Raw genomic sequence first — 19,773 nt, forward strand, 5'->3', positions numbered from 1 at the left:
AAGAGTGATGTGACTATAAAACTGATTCACATAGAAAATAAGAGATTAAGTTAGTAAAAAAGGTCCTTCCTTTTGCATAAGATTAGAGAACTCATCATTCCAGAGTTAAACTAAACTTCATTTTCCATAAGAAAGAGGGTGATTTGGATGAGAATTTTTTTTAGCCATAAATTTCTATCTCTCACTTCTTCAAACAGTTTAGCCCTACATTCTCTTTCATTTAAATATCAGGAACAAAAAAAAAAAAAAAAGAATTTTAAAATTAGTGGTATCATTAGTCCTTATATTTATTTTGGAGTCAACAGGTAAAAATTACCCCTGCATTTAGAGTAAAACAATTCAAAACACAGAGTAGCATTTACATTCCTTCTTAAAAACGTTTCTGACACAGTATATTCTTCATGGCTGCCTTCACTCTTTGTTCCTCAAACTGTAGATGAGGGGATTGAGCATGGGTGTCACCACTCCGTAGAAGAGAGAGATAATTTTGTCTGTGACTTGTTTCTTTGTCGGCCCCAGAAGAGTCTTTAGCCTTGGGTTTTGCATACATGAGAGGATGGTCCCATAGAATATAATAACCACTGTTAGGTGGGAGAGCAGGTGGAAAAGGCCTTCTGTTTCCTCTGCAGAAGGAATCCTCAGGATGGTGGAGAGAATGAAAACATATGAAATAAAAATAAAAGTACCGGGGCCACAAGAAAAATACATTAGCAACAATCATGCTAATAATATTAATGGATATGTCAGCACAGGCCAATTTTAAGACAGCCAAGATTTCACAAGTAAAATGATTGATGACATTATCACCACAGAAAGGAAGCCGCATTGCAAGTGAAGTTTGCAACACAGAATTGACACCCCCAGCAATCCAGGACCCAGCAGCCATGGGCACATAAGAAGTCTTGCTCATTATGATGGGGTATCTCAAAGGGTTACAGATGGCCACATAGCGATCAAACGCCATCATACTTAAAAGGACACACTCTGTGGCTCCCATAGCAAAGGAGAGAAACATTTGTACTCCACATCCAGAGAAGGAAATGGTTTTCTTTGAAGTTAAGAAGCTTCTGAGAAATAAGGGAATAGAAGAACTAGTGTAGCAGATGTCCAAGAATGACAAGTTACTGAGGAAAAAGTACATGGGGGTGTGCAAGTGGGAGTCAGAGACACTTACAGTGATGATGACTCCGTTTCCCATCAGGATCACCAGGTACATGCATAGGACCAACACAAAGTAAATGGCTTCAAGCTCTGGGTAACCTGTAAGCCCCAGCAGGATAAATTCTGTCACAGAAGATTGATTGTATTTTCCCATGTTAGTATTTTCTTTTACCAAAAGGAATTCTATAATGGCTGAAATGCATGTGAATCTGCTACGGCAGTGTCAGTAAGAACCGTTTACATTCTTAAGTGGTTTCCCATGTGGGCAATAAAGACCTACAATTGAACACACAAATAGCACAAGAATATTACTATCCTCAAAGTTAAGATCAGCTAGACTTTCATATCTCATGAAAGAGGTTTAGCTCTAAAATAAATGTCCTTCTTAAAGTTGAATAGATAAGAATACATGCAGCCGGGAGTGGTGGCTCACACCTGTAATCCCAGCAGCTTGGGAGGCTGAGGCAGGAGGATCTTGAGTTCAAAGCCAGCCTCAGCAATGGCAAGGTGCTAAGCAACTCAGTAAGTCCCTGTCTAAATAAAATACAAACTAGAGCTTGGGATGTGGCTCAGTGGTTGAGTGCCCCTGAGTTCGGTCCCCTGTACCTATCTCCACACACACAAAAAAAGCAACTAGAATCTTGCAACTCATTTGCATTATGAATTTAAAATTACTTTGCTGCAATGTCACATTAGTATTTTGACCAAACAATTCAGAATAAATCTAAAATGTATAAAATAACATTGGCCAGCAAGTATTTGACCATTTTAACAATCATATATCATAAGCTAATTTTTCTCTCAATAACTAATATGATACCCTTAACAAAAATCACTGTTCTTCAGTACTAAAACAAAGCAGCTTCTGTAAATCCTGCTCCAAAGATCATTTAAAGTCAGTTTCAAAAGAGTTTTAGAGCTAAATGAACAAATAGAAAAGAAGATGTATTTTCAGAAAAAGGATTTTTAGTTATTTTTAATAGGGAAGAACTATAAATGCCTGCAACATCCTAAGAATATTAACTAGAGCCTTAATAATGTTGGTAAAAGAAAACAAGAAACATTTTTAGGTAAAATGATTCTTCTTCCTCTCTTTGAGTAACAATTAGGAAGTATCTGTAAGTCACTATATTGTCCTGCCTGGTGCACATAATGAATGATAAATTGACCTCAGGAAAACACTAGTGCCCAGTCTCAAGCTGCAATCAAATCCCAAATAATTGTATAAATTACAAAATTGCAGTAACAGGGGATTTACTCTTTTACCTTCAGGTTTGAGAAAATGTGAATTATCTCCTCTTTGCACAGATGTCAGTTTCCTCTGCTCTAACAGCTGCTCTGTGGTCTTCCTCACTGCATATTCAGAAACACCCATGACAGTAAGAAGTAGGCCACTTGAAAATTCTTAATGTAGCAATTTCCTATAATTATTTGTATCCCCATTACATTGGAATATGGAGTGTTTCTATATTAAAATGCCAGAACCAGAAGTCCTATGTTTTTATGAGATTGCTAGTCTCATAATTTCCACTTCAGCAAAATAAATAAGAACTAGCTGTGTCCCAGTTCTCATTAAAAGCAAGTAGCTGGCATTGGAAAAACCAATTAACCAGTGGCAAAATAGAAATGACTTCCAGTAATGATGAAAGCCGGGCTCTTCACAGTCTTCTTCACTACTAGAGGATTCTTTAAAGGACCAGCCAATGGAACACGGAAGCAACTTAAAGTGTTTGCTACTCTGAGGATGTTTCTAATCCCCCAAGTAATTTTAAGTTCTCAATGTGGATTGGATAGAAATTAGAAAACTTCCTAGTAATTTTGGGATTAAGTCCCTCAGAAGCAATTAAAACAAAGTTGCTAGTACAACTTAATTGGGTAACTCACAAACCAGCAATAATTCTAGCTTCATACTCTCTGGGAAGAGCAAATATAGGACTTCCACCCAGGTTAAATGGTCAAAAGATAGAAATTAGAACAGACAATATTTAATGGAGAGCTATGTCAGATATCTGTAACAGTTCAAAATGATACTCTGTTCTCAATAACTTAATTGCTAATTATCTTTACTTTGACCTCAGTACTAGAGTCTCAGACCCCTATAAAAATCATTCTGGTATCATTCGCTCCCCTAAACAGACATAACTATAAGCACAGTCATTTTAATTTTGCTTACTCACACCTCTATTCAAGTATATACGCAAGGCCCAAACTTATCCAATCTGTCCTTTACTTAAAGCTCACACTGGCCTGATACAACAAGCACCAGAAATGCAACAATTTCCATGACTGGGAAAACAATAGTTTACTTCAGGACAGGAAAATAAATTCCAACTTGAAGTAATTATTATAACATTTGCCTTGACTATCTGTTGAAATGAATGTTAACTCATGAAGAATTCAATTCTTTTACATGGATATTTCAATTCTGAAAGTAAATGGAATCATTATGTGTAGTGTTTAAAAGAAGGGAATAAAATTTGACAAAATTGTTCATTTTTATCAGTGGAAAATATTTTTAAAATGTCATTAAGAACTATAACATAGAAAAGCAACATATGCCAGGAAAGATGTTATGTCATTCTTCAATAAATCAAACTTGAAAATCAATTCTCAGAGTTGTTAACTTTATGCAAACTTGCTCAGTATACTGGCTTATAATGCAACTGTTGAGAATGTTTTCTTACTAAACAGTGTTCAATGGACAAAAGAATTGAGTAGATTGATGTGACCACTGAGGAAGCTATATTATAATGTAAATGAAAGATAAACTACAACTGAAAGAATTTCATAAGCCAATTTTGAACAGAAATAAATGTTGAATATAGTTAAATAAATATATAAAGAGGTATGCAATATAGGTTCTTATAACTTGTTTCAGATAAACAAAAAATAAATTGTTAGCAGGTGGTACCCATGTAGTATTCTTCTTTTATGCCAGTATACATATGCAAAGGAAATAGTTCAAATTTAACTGGATGTCATACACTTTTCTTTGCTAAGCTAGCAATCTTAACTTCCTGAAATCAAGACTCACATGGAATTCAGTTAAGCTCGTGTTGTCCCACCCAGCCACTTCCAGTCATTGGAGCGTATGGAGCCCAGACCTCTCCATACGCTATCATTGTACTCCTCACAATGATACTGTCAGGTAGTACTTTTTTCAGAACTTTCAAATAAGGAACAGAAATATTTAGTCTTTTAGCCCATTTGGTCTACTGTAATAAAATATTGATATCTCTTTCCAAGGAGTGTCTTGTCACGGTTGATGTTTGCTTCCTTCCCAGGGATTGTCCTGCCACTGGGAAAGAATATATTAGGAAAGGATCAATGTTATCAATGTGTTGCCTTCTCCCTCACTCCCTCTTCCCAGACCACAATATTTTGGGGTTTGTTGTTTCTCATATGGTACAGAACATGTAAGCAAGCTTTGCCTTTAGTCTGGTCCCTTTGAAATTACCCAGAAGTAATCTGGAATGGTGGGATTCTTTTTTATTATTATTTATTTTTTAACTAATACATTAAAAACATAAAATTTTACATATTTATGGGGTACCAAGTGATGTTTCAATACATGGGTACATTGTATAAAGTTTATATCAGGTTAAACAAATCTATCTCAAGATCCAAGATGGTGGAATAGAGGAGGTCGTGTTCCAGGATACTCCGTGGCATGAAACCTAGAAAGCAGGTGAAGAAAATAAAAGGGAGACCTTCAGTGGAACTTAAAACTGGATATTCAAAGCAGATGGGGGAAACAGGAGGTTGGATATAATAAAATAAGGAAAAATCCCAGGGCACAGCTACTACCACAGCTGGGCCAAAAGCACCATCCAGAGAGGTCCCTTCGTGAGCTTAGTAGAGGGTTAAAGGAATTAAAGAAATCTGCATTTTGGGAGGACCAAGGTGTGTCTGGGTACAGAGCATTTAGAGACTAAGGATATCACCTAACAAACCTGAAGGATGAGTTGCACAATATCTGTGTATGGGTAAAGAAGTCACCATCTCTCCAGTCAAAGTGTGGAGGACAAAGGAAGAAACCATTTTGTAGCTGTGACACAGGGACCAGCACTGAGAAAGCTGATTCCTGGTAAACCCAAGTTTGGCCCAAAATACACACTGCACAACATAGGGTGTGCTTAAGTGACCAGAAGAAAATCAAATGTGAGGAGAGGTTTATACGGGGACAACTGATCATGGAAAACCCACCTGGTTCTACCCCTCCCCCTTCAATCCAACTGCTTGTCGGACTAGCTGGGACAGAAGCATCTCACAGGGAACTCTGAAGGGCAGGGGCAGGAGAAATTGTTTGGAGCCTGAACAAGAAACCAGAAAATGTGGGGTCTGCAGGGGACCTAGGAGACTAAGAATTGACTCCCCACCAACACTAAAGGGAGGAACTACACTAAAGGAATACTCAAAGGAGAAAACTAATTCAAATTACAAGCTAGATAAACCAAGATGACCAAGAATACAAATCATATCTCAATAATAACCTTGAATATTAATGGCCTAAACTCATCAACCAAAAGACACAGACCAGTAGATTGGATTAAAAAAACAGACCCAACAATATGCTGTCTCCAAGAGACTCACCTCACAGGCAAAGACATTCACAGACTGAAGGTGAAAGGATGGGAAAAAAACATCTACACATGAATCAAGTAAACAGCAGGGGTTTCCATCCTCATACCAGATAAAGTGTACTTCAAACCAAAGATAACCAAGGGACAAAGAAGGACATTTTCATACTGCTTGAAAGGAATTATATATCAACAAGACATAACAATCATAAATATTTAGGCCTCAAACAATGGAGCATCTACATACATCAAACAAACCCTTCTCAATTTCAAGATTAAATAGATCACAACACAATAATACTGGGTGACTTTAACATATCTCTCCTCACTACTGACTAGATCCCCCAAATGAAAACTAAACAAAAAAACTGTAAACCAAATAATACAATGAATAGTATAGAATACTTCATCCTTAATGAGCAATACACTTTCTTCTAAGCAACACATGGATCATTCTCTAAAATAGACCATCTGATGCCACAAAGCAACTCTTAGCAAATACAAATAATAATAATAATAATAATAATAGAGATAACACCCTGCATTCTGTCAGATCATAACAGAATGAAACTAGAAGTCAATGATAGAATAACAAGTAGAAGCTACTCTAACATCTGGAGACTAAATAATATGCTATTAAATGAATAATGAATAGCAGAGGAAATCAAGGATGAAATTAAAAATATTTAGAGGTAAATAAGAATAGTGATACAACATATCAAAATCTCTGGACAAAATAAAGGAAAAGCTAACAGGAGAGTTCATTGCATTGAGCTCATTCATTAAAAGAATAGAAAGTCAACAAATAAATGACCTAACATTGCATCTCGAAGTCCTAGAAAAGAACAAATCACACCAAAAGCAGTAGAAGACAGGAAAGAATTAAAACCTGAGCTGAAATCAATGAAATTGAAACAAAGAAAAGAATTCAAAAACAATTCAAAAAACTTGGCAGGATAGAAAGTTTGTACTTTGAATAAATAAGTAAAATTGATAAACTCTTAACCATGGTAATGAAGAGAGAGAGAAAACTCAAATTACTAAAATTCATGATGAAAAAGGAAAATATCATGATGGACATAATGAAATACATTAATCAGAAACAAATTGAAAATTTATGCTACAATAAAATAGAAAATCTCAAAGACATCAACAAATTTTTAGAGACATATGACTGAGCCAAAGTGAATCAGGAGGACATACACAATGTGAACAGATCAATCTCAAAAATGAAATAGAAGACACCATCAAAATACAAACATCATTACCCTATGTACATGCATGATCACACAAACGGTTGTGACTCTACTTCATGTACAACCAGAGAAATGAAGTTGTACCTCATTTGTATACAATGAATCAAAATTTTTAAAAAAGAATACCAACAAAGAAAAGTCCAGAATCAGATGGATTCTCAGCCAAGTTCTGCAAGAACTTCAAAGAAGAATTAACTCCAATACTCCTCAAATTATACCATGAAATAGAAAAGGAGGGAAACCCTTCCAAACTCATGCTATGAAGCTTGTATCACCCTGACACCAAAACCAGAAAAGACACATCAAGGAAAGAAAACTTCAGACCAGTATCTCTGATGAAAAAAAAATTCTGGCAAACTGCATACCAAAGCACATTAAAAAATAGTGCACCATGATCAAGGGGGGGTTCGTCCCAAGGATGCAGGGTTTGGTTCAACATACAGAAATCAACAAATTCATCACATCAATAGACTTAAAGATAAGAACCAAATGATCATCTCGATAGTGCAGGAGAAAGCATTTGACAAAATAAAGCACCCCTTCATGTTCAAAACACTAGAAAACCTAGGAATAATAGGAACATACCTCAACATTATAAAAGATATCTATGTGAAGCCCAAGGCCAACATCATTTAAATGGAGAAAAACTGAAACTATTCCCTCTAGAAACTGGAACAAGACAAGAATGCACTCTTTCACCACTTCTATTCAACATAGTCCTTGAAACTCTTTTCAGAGCAATTAGGCAGACAAAAGAAATTAAAGAGATACGAATAGGAAAAGAAGAACTCAAACTATCACTATTTGCTGACAACATGATTCTATACTTAGAGCATCCAAAAAAATTCCACCAGAAAACTTCTAGAACTAATAAATGCATTCATAAAAGTAGCAGTATATAAAATACAACACCCATAAATCAAGTGCATTTCTGTACATCAGTGATGAATCCTCTCAAAAAGAAATTAGAAAACTATCCCATTCACAATAGCCTAAAAATAATCTACTTGGGAATCAAACCTAAAAAAAGAGGTGAAAGACCTCTAAAATGAAAACTACAGAATACTAAAGAAGGAATCAAGAAGACCTTAGAAGATGGAAATATCTCCCTTGTCCTTGGATAGGGAGAATTAATATTGTCAAAATGACCATACTACCAAAAAGCATTATATAGATTTAATGCAATTCCAATTAAAATCCCAACAACATTCCTCATAGAAAGAGAAAAAAGCAATGATGAAAGTCATTTGGAAAAAGAAGAGACCCCCAGAATGATCAAAGCAATCCTTAGCAAGAAGAGTGAAGCAGGAGGCCATCACAATACCAGACTTTAAACTATACTACAGAGCTATAGTAACAAAAGAGAAAAGGTATTGGCACCAATATAGTCAAGGGGGTCAAGGGAAGAATGGAGGAAATATGGAAAGTGCAGAGGGGAGGGTGGGAAGGGGAAGGTGTATGGGGATAGAAAAGATGGTGGAATGAGATGAACATTATTACCCTATGTACATGAACGATTGCACAAATGCTATGATTGCATCGTGTACAACCAGTGGAATGAAAGTTGTGCTCCATTTGTGTACGGAGTCGAAATAAATTCTGCTATTATGTATAAATAGCAGAATTATTATGTATAAAAAACAAATTTAAAAAACACATCCTACTCAATAAAAGGATCAAATAGTCCTCAGTACAATAATACTGGATGGTTTCAACACATCTCTCACCAACAGATAGGTCATACAGACAAAAAGTATAGACTCTTCAGAACTAAAAAATTCTATTAATCAAATGGATCTAACAGACATCTATGGAAACCCTCACTCATCAATAACCAAGTTACTTTCTTCTTGATGGTATGGGAAATTTCTCTAAAATATACCATACTTTAGGACATAAAATAAATCTTAGAAAATATGGAAAATAGAGATAATTCTTTGTATCCTATCAAATCACAAGGTGGTGAAATTAGAAATTAATAACAAGCTGGGTGCTGTGGCACATGCTCATAATCCCAGAGGCTCAGGAGGCTGGAGACAGGAGGATTGCAATTTTGAGGCAAGCCTCAGCAACTTAGTGAGGCCCTAATTAACTTAGTGAGACCCTGTCTCAAAATAAAAAATAAAAAGATTCGGTGATATGACTCAGTGGTTAAGCACCCCTGAGTTCAATCCCTGGTGATAAAAAAAAAAAAAAAAGAAAAAAAATATATATATAGAGAGAGAGAAAATAGAACATATGAAAATCCCTGGAATCATATGAAGACAGTTCCAAAAAGAAAGTTTATAGCAGTGTGTGTTTACATTGAAAAAAAATGATCCCAAATAAATAATTTAATTTTATATCTTGAGTCCTTAGAAAAGGAATAACAAAACTTAATTTCAAAACCAGGAGACAGGAATAATTAAGGGCAGAGATGAAATTAATTACTTTTTTAAAGAATACAAAGGATCAATACATAAAGAGTTGGCTTCTTTGAAAAGAAACAAGATTGATAAATGCTTAGGCAAACTAACCAAAAAAAGCCCAACTCAAAATTAGAACTGAAAACACAGATATCAACACAGACACTTCTGAAATCCAAAGGATCATTAGAAACTGTTTGCTATATAAATAGTATATACATTAAAATTTATTACCCCAACAAACTGGAAAATCTAAATGATACTGACAAATTTTGGAATATATAATACCTACTTCAAACTGAACCATGAGGATATAGAAAACAAGCACACCAATATCAAGCAATGAGTTGAAGTTGTAATTAAAAGCCTTCCAAAAAACAAAAGCTCACAATCAGAGGAATGCTCAGCTGATTTCTATCAGACAGTTAAAGAAAAAGTAAGGCGAATCCTTCTCAAAACTATTTCCTGAAATACTAAGGAAGGGAATACTGCCAAATGCATTCCATGAAGCCAGTATCACCCAGATACAAACCAAAGAAAGACATATCAAGGAAGAAAACTGCATACTAACATCCCTATTGAACATAGATGCAAAAATCCTTAATACAATACTGGCAAACCACTTTCAAAAACACATTAAGAGATAGCACATCATGATCAAATGAGTTTCATACCATTTGGAAGGCTGGTTCAACATATGCAAATCAATAAGTGTAATGCACCAAATAATTAAGCACAGAATCCCATAATCATCTCGATAGACACAGAAAAAGCCCTTAACAAAATCCAGCACCCATTCATGTTAAAAATGCTGAAGAAACTAGAGATAGAAGGGATTTACCTCAACATTACAAAGACTGTAGCCAACAAACTCAAGGTCAACATCATGCTGAATGGAGAGAAACTGACGGCATTTTCTCTAAAATCAGGAAGAAGACAAGGATGTCCACTCTCACCACAGCTATTCAACATGGTTCTTGAAATTCTAGCCAGAGCAACCAAGAAGAAGATTAAACAAAAATAGGAAAAGAAGTCAAATTATCTATTTGCTAATAACATAACTCTGAATCTGGACCCAAAAAACACCACCAGAAGAATTTCAGAGTGATAAACTTATCAAAGTAGCAGGAGACAAGATTAACATACATAAATCAATAGACTTTCTATACTCCAATAATGAATCTGCTGAGAAAGATAAAAAGAGCTCCCATGTTCTTAGATAGGCAGAATTCATATTGTCAAAATGGCTATACTACCAAAATCAATACACAGATTCAATGCAATACCAAGAAAAATACAATGACACCATAAAACCACATAACTAGACTTAAAACTAGTCCTTAAATTCATTTGGAAGAATAAGAGGCCCAGAATATCCAAAGCAATACTGAGGAAGAATGCAATACCCAATCTCAAATTATACTACAGAAGAGTAACACAACAGTATGGTATTGGCATGGAAACTGACATGAAGACCAATGGAATAGAATAGAGGACACACTGACAAACCCACATAGAAACAATCATTTGATACTCAGCAAAGATGCAGAAAATATATGCTGGGGAAAAGATAGCTTTTTTAAACAACTGCTGCTGGGAAAACTGGATAGGATATCCATATGTAGAAGAATGAAACTAGATCCCTATCCTTCACCTTGCACAAAAAGCAACTCAAAGTGGATCAAAGACATAGGAATCCAATGAGAAACTTTGCAACTGCTAGAAGGAAATATAGGCTCAATACTCCAACATACTGTCACAGACACCAATTTCCTTAACAAGATCCCTAAAACTCAAGAAATAAAACCAAGAATCAATAAGTGGCATCAAATTAAAAAGTTTCTGTACAGCAAAGGAAATAATTAAGAGCATGAGCTAAGATCCTACAGAATGTGAGAAAATCTTTGCCAGATACTCCTCCAACAGGAAATTAATACCCAGAATGTATAAAGAACTCCAAAACAACACCAAAACAAATAACCCAATCAATAAATGTACAAAAGACTAAACAGACAATTCTCAAAAGAAGAAAAACAAATTGCCAATAAACATATGAAAAAATGTTCAACATTCCTAACAATGAGGGAAATGAGAATCAAAGTTACATTCAAATTGTATCTTACTTTAGTCAGAACAGCAGTCCTCGAGAATACAAATACTAATGAATGCTGGGGAGGATGTGGGGGAAAGTTATGCTTATACACTGTTGGTGTGACTGCAAATTAGTACAACCGCTTTGGAAAGCTGTATGAAGATTCCTCAAAAAATCAGGAATGGAATCACCATATGACTCAGCATTCCACTCCTTAGTATTCATCCAAAAGAACTCAAATCTGCATACTATAGTGATACAGGTACACCAATGTTTGTAGTAGCAAAATTCACAATAGCCAAATTATGAAACTAGCCCAGATGCCTGTCAGCAGATGAATGGATACAGAAAATGTGGTACATATACACAATGGAGTTCTATTCAGCCATAAAGAAGAATGAAATCATGACATTAGCTGGCAAGTAGCTGGAGAGATCATGCTAGTAAAATAAGCAAGACTCAGAAAATCAAGGGTCGAATGTTTTCTCTCACATATGAAAGTAGACCACAATAAGGGGGGAAATGGATAGGGGGGTCCCATGAAAATAGAAGAGAGCACAGTGGACTAGAGAAAGGGAATATCAGGGAGTTAGGGAGGATGGCAAAAGGGAGGAACAGCAGAGTTAAATCGACCAAATTATACTATGTACATATATATACCAGTGAATTTCACCTTTATGTATATCTGTAAAGCACTGATTTAAAAAACGGTAAATAAATAGAAGGCAGAACGGTAGAACAAAGGAAGGGGAACAGGGGAGGAAGAAGGGCAGAAAAGAGGAAGTATTGGGGACTGAAAAGAGCAAATTATATTCCATGCATGTATGAGTATGTCAAAATGATTCCCAATATCATGTATAACTAGAATGCCCTAATAAAAACATCTATAAAATAAAAGACAATTCCATCCGTTTATCTGCAAATGTCATAATATTATTTTTCTTTATGGCTGAATAATATTCCATTGTGTAAAAGAATGGAAGAACTTTAGACTACATAGAGGGAAATGAGAGGGAGGAGGGTGGGGTATGAAAAATGGTGGAATTTAACGAGTTAACATGGACTTGTTTTTGATCATCACTTTCCCTAGCAACAGAATAATGATAAACCCTATACCATGTATTTGTTGATAAGATTAAATGATATGGTATGTGTAATTCAATTAGCACAGTAATGGTTCATGTTGCTAGTACTTTCTTTCTTGCCTCTGTTTTATGGCTCTTCCTTCTCTTAAGAGTTTTTACATCTCCTAACTGGTCAGCATTGTCCCTCCTTAAAATTAACATCTTAAAATCTTAATCAGATTATACACTGATAAATGGTATTATTTTCATCTTGCAGACAAAGCCTAGTACAGTTTATTTCAGTCATTCCAATTCATTGGACACTAGCAAATTAGTTGACAGATAAGAACAATCTCTCCCCAAAATTTGCCTTATATCAAATTCAATTCACTACATTAAAAATAGAATTTTAAGAAGACATCAGTGTTTCTGTTCCTTGTCTTAAACTTTTTTGACGGACACTATTTTTAACATTTAAACAAGTCCTTTCACATAAAAAAGAAAAGAGAAGTTATTTTTACAATTACAACCTAATGACAGAAAAGCAAAAATTCATAGTAGTCATCAGTTTTGCACACAAACACTTTAGGATACTGCTCAAGCAGGTCTCTTTCTGACAGCATTGTTTGGCAAATTTGCCTTTCTCAGATCCCAGTAGATTATTATTTTGGTTCTTACAATTTTTCCAAACTGATTATAGTGTTTTTCTTATGTGATTTCGCTGACAGTTCCCAGTACGGTCCCTAGCAAACAGTTCAACTGGTTCACTGTTGACTAAACTAAATGAAAGACAATAATGTGAAGGGACCATCAGTCCTAGATGTGTCATTATAAATTCTATACCAAACACACAAACTGCTGTCCACAGCGCATTGAGCTTCAGTTAGCTATATACACAACAGAGTGTTCAAATATTTTGTAACACACTAACAGTGGATGAGTGGACCAAAGGCAATTCATATATATGCTTGGCAAATTCCTTTTAGTTTGCTACACAAATGTGTTTGCATGCAGAACTGCTCTTTTGGTCTCATCGTTCTTTCAGTTTTTCCTCACTATGTGCCAGTGAATAAACCCTTTAGTTCCATTACCAATATTCAGGTCTCTCCACAGTGAGAAAAGATCATTTTCAAACCTGACATATTTAAACCTTCAGTCCAAGTATTCCTTAGAGTTGGTAAGTTTGTTTCTTGTTCTTCCAGTAACTTACTTCCAAACCAGAGGTTGCTTCATAGACTGTAAAAACAACATCTCGTTGTCTTTTATACGTGCAGCCAGTCTTCACAGGTCCTCATTAGTAACTTACCCTCCAAAAAGGCAGCTACCGGTAAGGAACCATTTTGTCACAGAAAATTATTGATTCATTTATATGCACAGAAACATGGCGAGGATTGTCATTAAATTCCTCTAGTTCAGATAAAATATCATTACGTTTCTTTAGTTTAACATTAGGAAGAAAACTAATACTTAGCAATAAATTTTAGGAACAGGTCAAATTAAATTTTCCCTGAAAACCCAGGTTGAAATACTATTCATTATGGAGACATACAAGCTCCTAAAGAATCTGCTTCAGAGTTTAGAAAGCAATTTAAATATTCTGCTGTTAAGGACCACTCTGAACATCTGTGCACAACTTTAAATTGCTTCAGAGATGAAATATGAACAAAAGTTATGAAATTTCAGAAATAATGCCCTGAAGATCTAACTACAAGAGGCCTAGGACTCTATTTCAACTATAAAATCAGAAGGGAGTCTGCCTATTGTCGTTGAAATCTCTCCAGCTGCATTCTCTCAATCTGTCCTTCCCTTTCTCTCCTCAACCCAAAACAAATATTTTGGAAGTATAATTATTTACTGTCTGAATAAAATTTTCATTCACTTTATAGATTTGACATAGTAAAATTTACTCTTTGAACAAACATTTATTTTCATTAATTATAAAAGTAACGAATAGTGTAAAAAGAAAGAAGAATGTAAAAATAGAAGGAATGGCAGAAAGTAAAGTAAGGAAGGAGGGGAAGGAAGGAGGGAAAAAAGATAAGAAAAGAAGTTATCCTCTAGCAATACACAAGGTAAGCAATGCAGACAAAATATCATAATTGAACAACCTAGTAATTCAGAAGGAGACTGATCTTAATTATAAAGCAATGTAATACCTCAGGGCAAATCATTTGCCCTCTCTGGCAAGCACAAACTAAAACACTTTAAGATGGACCCTTAAGATGAGGTTTTCTTTCTCCTCTTTGTTTTTTTTAAAACATATTTTAACAAAATAATTTCAAATTAGTTTGTTAAGATAGAACTCTAAAAGTGAAATGAGTGAGTCAAAATAAATGAAGACTTTTATGACTCCATAAAGCTAATACAGATTTAATGTGCAAATAACTATAATGGAAATTAGATGTAACTAAATATGGCTCATGAGTTTCATATTCCTTCCACTAAAATTAAAAGAAAATTTGAAAATATGAAATGAATAACTATACACAAAGCTCTCACAAACATTTAACTCATATTTGCCTATATAAAAAGTGTTTGTGCCCAACATCCTCCAAATTTACTTTTCCTTCCGTATAAAAGGTATTCAGCTAATTAGACTTCCTATGATGTGACTCACTCCTGAACATACTCTCTCAGGGATCTTGGGCCATAAATTAAAAGAGTTATTCAGACAGAGGAAGAAGTCAAGGAGAAAACCAAGGAAAAGCAAGATAATGTCATCTCCTGCCCGACATCACTCAATCCTCCACTTCCTCAGATACCAAGGTCTCAGATCTCATTAGAAAAGGGACAAGACATGAACAAGGTAAATCCCATTAAAAGGAAAATCTTGGATACTCTAATAAGATTTGGAAAACTACTGCAATTTCCTCAGAATAGCAAACAAATCTGGATTCTTAAAAATGGGAACACATTTATCCACATTCTTATCTGAAAAAGCAGACTCATTTTCAAACACATTCTTTTCATTTTGCATTTTTGTTGTACTAAAACTAACATGAAAGTTGAAAGAAAAAAAAAAAGAGATTAGGGCATCTTGATTAATTCTAGAGAACCCCCCACCCCTAATCCCTGTTTATCTATTCCCTCCATAGTCCCAAAACTTAGCATCTTTAGAGTTCCACAGGGGGAAAAATTTTAATGCTGAAAAAAAAAAAAATAACACTTGAACTGGGTTGTGTGGCACACACCTATAATCCTAGTGACTTGGAAGGTTGAGACAGGGGGATCTCAAGATTGCTGTTGGCCTGAGCAATTTGGCAAGACCCTGTCTCAAAATAAAAAAAAAAATAAAAAGAACTGGGGATGTAGCTCAGTGGTAAAGCACCTCCAGATTAAATTAAATACCCAGTATTAAATAAAATAATTTAATAGCATTTGATGGCTTAAGATTTTCAGATTGATGTAAAATTTAATAGAAGGTTCTCCAATAGAAAATATAAATGAAGGATTTGGGGGATTTTCTGTTGGCTTTTTTTCTTCACAATAGAGAACTTTATTTTTAAGGATTTGATGAATCGTTGCCTACGAAATAATGTATGGATGCAAAAAATGAGCATACACACACTTCCTACTTCAATACTGCAAAAAAAATACAGACTATGAAGAAACTATTCAAAATGTTAGAAAGTAGCCATCTCTTGATGCCATGTGACTTCTCTCTATTCCTCAGCCTATTGTCTTGTACCATGAAAATTCTTCATGAGCATATAGTAATTTTAACAGAACAGCACAGATACCAGTAAAATTAACCAAAATTCCAACATGATTATCAAGTTTCAACAATGTCCCATTAATTCACAGCCCAATACATTTTCTGATCACTTGCTAAATAATCTTCTGTTCAGTAAATTTTTTAATGCCTCCTTTACATCCTTATTCCTAAGACTATAGATTAAAGGATTCATCATGGGAGTCATCACCCCATAGAACATGGATATAAGTTTGTCTGTTGCATCCAGACCATCTGAATCAAGTGTGTCTTTAGACTTGGGTTTCATGTACATGGAGAGAATGGTACCATAGAATATTATTACCACAGTCAGATGGGCTGAGCACGTAGAGAAGGCTTTGCTTCTGCCCTCAGAGGAGCGGATCTTGAGGATGCTGGAAACGATTAATGAGTAAGAGATGACAATCAAGAGCAGTGGCATCAGAGTGAACAACGTTGTGGCCACAAGCATGATGAACTCATTACCTGAAATGTCAGCACAGGCCATCTTCATGACAGCCAGAATTTCACAGGAGAAATGATTGATGATGTTATTCCTGCAGAAAGGCAACTGTACCACAAATGCAGTTTGCACTGCAGAATTGACAACTCCTAAAAACCAGGAGCCAGCTGCCATGATCACATAGGAATTCTTGCTCATGATGATGAGATATCTCAGAGGATTACAGATGGCCACATAGCGGTCAAAGGCCATCATGCCCAGGAGCACACACTCTGTTGTCCCCATGGCCAAGCCAAGGAACATCTGCACTGCACAGCCAGAGAAGGAAATGGTCTTTCTTTCTGAGAGGAAGCTCACCAGAGTAGAAGGAATGGAGGTGGTAGTGTAGCAGATATCCAAGAAGGAGAGGTTCCCCAGGAAGAAGTACATAGGGGTATGGAGGTGAGAGTCCAGGATGCTGATTGTGATGAGGGTACCATTACCCAGAAGGATGACCACATACATTAATAAGATGAGCACAAAAAAGAGTACCTCAAGCCTTGGGTAACCAGAAAGCCCCTTCAGAAAAAATTCCACCAAAATGGTTTGGTTTTCCCATTCCATTTTATCATCTCTTTCACCTGTAAGAATTCAAAGCATTTTTAAAATAAAAATTTCCTTACTATAAGAAGTCTAAGTGCACCAATGCACAAATATAACATTTGTGATAAATCCAATGAGAGGAAGGAAGAAATAAAATAAGGAATAGAAGAAAGGAAGTAAAGGAAAAGGAATAAAAATAAATAATGTAAGAAGAGGAGTGTGAGAGAGGAACAATTGTATTGATCATTCATTCTGGGATAGGATTGCTGAGAGTTATTTTCAGAGATATGTCATTTAAACCTCACAATGTTATCATTTAAAAGCTAAGAAAACAACATAAGGGAGTTAAGCCTAAAGTCACACATCGAATGTGTGGAAAATGCCTTCCCATGGCCCATACTTATCTGACATTTTTCTATAAACCAAGAAAGCAATACACAATGTGTTGTATCAGAGATGTGGTTAAGTTACTTGAAAAGGCAGCCTGGCTCTAGATCAGAACTCAATAATAACCCATAAGTATTAAAATATTAAAAGAAGTGAATCTATCTGAAGGGAGAATTGTCACTGATATGAACCTAATCATATCAGTGCCTAGTTGTCAAAAAAAAAAAAGAAACAGGTTCAATTCATGTGGAAATCCTAATATTCTTGTCAAAATGCAAATGCCTTATTGGGGTGGGGCAGCAATGGAGGAGATAGAATGATTTTATTATCCTAATTTTTTTAACTATTATGCAGTTAAAAATGAATTGACTTTACCTTTCTATGTTCAATTCCTAAGAATTTTAAACGTGTTTAGATTCTAGTAACTGCCACCATAACCAGATCACCGAACTTTTTTATAAGTCCCCAAAAATCTTTCATGCAATTCCTTTTTATTTACTTCTTCCACATACTCACAAACCTGTTAACCACTGATGTGTTTTCTAGTCCCATAGTTTCATTTTGTCCAGAATGTCATACAAATGACATGTAACCAAGTTGGATTTCTTCACTTAGCTTAAAACCTCTAATATTCATTCAAGTTGTTACTGCTGAATAGAATTCCATCGAATGGGCGTATTACAATTGTCTATCCATTTATCTTTTAAAGAACATCTGAGTTATCTCCAGTTTGGGGCAGTTATAAATAGAGTGCTGTAAGTATTTATGATCCCATTTTTATAAAAACACTAGCTTCCATTTTTCTATGGTAAATATCCAGTCGTGGGATAAAACTCCTATGAAAAGCACACATTTAATTTTGCAATAAATGACAGTTTTCGAGAGCAACTGTATCACTTTTGCATTCCAACTCGCAATGTATGAGAGTTCCAATTTCTTCCCATCCTCATCAACATTTAGTATTGTCAGCAGGTTTTGTAAATTCATTTTAATAGGTGTGTAGTTATATTGCATCATGGCTTTAATTTGCATTCCTTAATGACTAGTGATGTTCAATATCTTTCCATGTTCTTTTTTGCCATCTTTATATTCTCTTTAGTAAAGAATCTGTTCACATCTTTCACCTGTTTTCAATTGAGTTGTTTTATTTCTGTTGAATTCTCAGAGTTCTTTACGTATTCTGAATGTGTCCTTTATCATATACATGATTTGCATATATTGTCTTCCATCTGAGTTCTCATTCTCTAAAGCAAACATCCATTAATTGCCATTTTAATGGATTGCTATCTAAGTCTAATTAAAAAGGATCCAAAAGAAAGCCTATGACTAAGAAGTTATCTTCCAACAGGGCAGTTCTGTAACAATTCTCATTTTGAATGTTTTCAGGGAAATATCCAGTTTTATCACCCAAGAATTAGGAATGGTGTTTGTTGCCTCCAAAGTTCTTCCTCAGAAGGTCTTGAGCCACCTCTTCTATTTTTTTTTTTTTTTTCTCAAAAATGGTCCCTTCCTAATGCGCCCATATACATACAAATTTTCAGTATTATCCTTGTTCAGGACAGAATCCATTGAAAGTGACCCAATCAATTCACAAAACAAAAAGTAATTTCTGGAAACAATAGGCACTTACCACAGAACATTTCCCCTTCTTAACAAAACTTTTCATAAGAGCAAAGACTGAATTAAAGACTTTCAACCTATTTCAGTCATCTTCTAACTACCCAGGTCTGCCTTTAACCATTATTAGATATTTTTCTTTCATTCTGCTTTTCCTTATTCCATCATTTTAATCTTGCAAGCTTTGAGATTCTTTTATACACTAAATGTGCCTGTTTCTTTTTATCTGAGCCCAGATTTACATTCTCAATTCTATGTCATAAAAAAAGCTACCCAAATACCTGCTCCTTGGTACATGGTGGCTGAGAAGTAATTTTACTGTAAGAATCATTCTTCTAACCACTACCACCGTACAACTTATCATCATGTCAAATCCACTTTGCCTAATGGAAAGAAACATGCATTAAATATTATCTTAGCAGTGACTAGTTCTATGCTCCTGGGTAATTTACTT

General features: G+C 35.1%; 1 protein-coding gene and 1 pseudogene across 2 annotated transcripts; both read right to left on the reverse strand.

Moving 5' to 3' along the window:
* Positions 1-370: 370 nt before the first annotated feature.
* On the reverse strand, positions 371-2,645 carry LOC306645561 (olfactory receptor 13C7-like; annotated as a pseudogene). Its single transcript has 2 exons — positions 2,428-2,645; positions 371-1,437 (listed from the first exon to the last, which is right to left on the reverse strand). The product of its transcript is annotated as an olfactory receptor 13C7-like (transcript).
* A 13,722-nt stretch (positions 2,646-16,367) lies between these two features.
* LOC306645707 (olfactory receptor 13C9) lies at positions 16,368-17,336 on the reverse strand (the record flags this gene model as incomplete). The annotated part of the gene is made up of 1 exon (XM_079113710.1): positions 16,368-17,336. One exon carries the CDS (start codon positions 17,334-17,336, stop codon positions 16,380-16,382), a length of 957 nt encoding a protein of 318 aa, XP_078969836.1. The 3' UTR covers positions 16,368-16,379.
* Positions 17,337-19,773: the final 2,437 nt, after the last annotated feature.

The sequence above is a fragment of the Sciurus vulgaris genome (assembly GCF_902686455.1).
Source record: "Sciurus vulgaris genome assembly, chromosome: 15".
Lineage (NCBI taxonomy): Eukaryota > Metazoa > Chordata > Mammalia > Rodentia > Sciuridae > Sciurus > Sciurus vulgaris.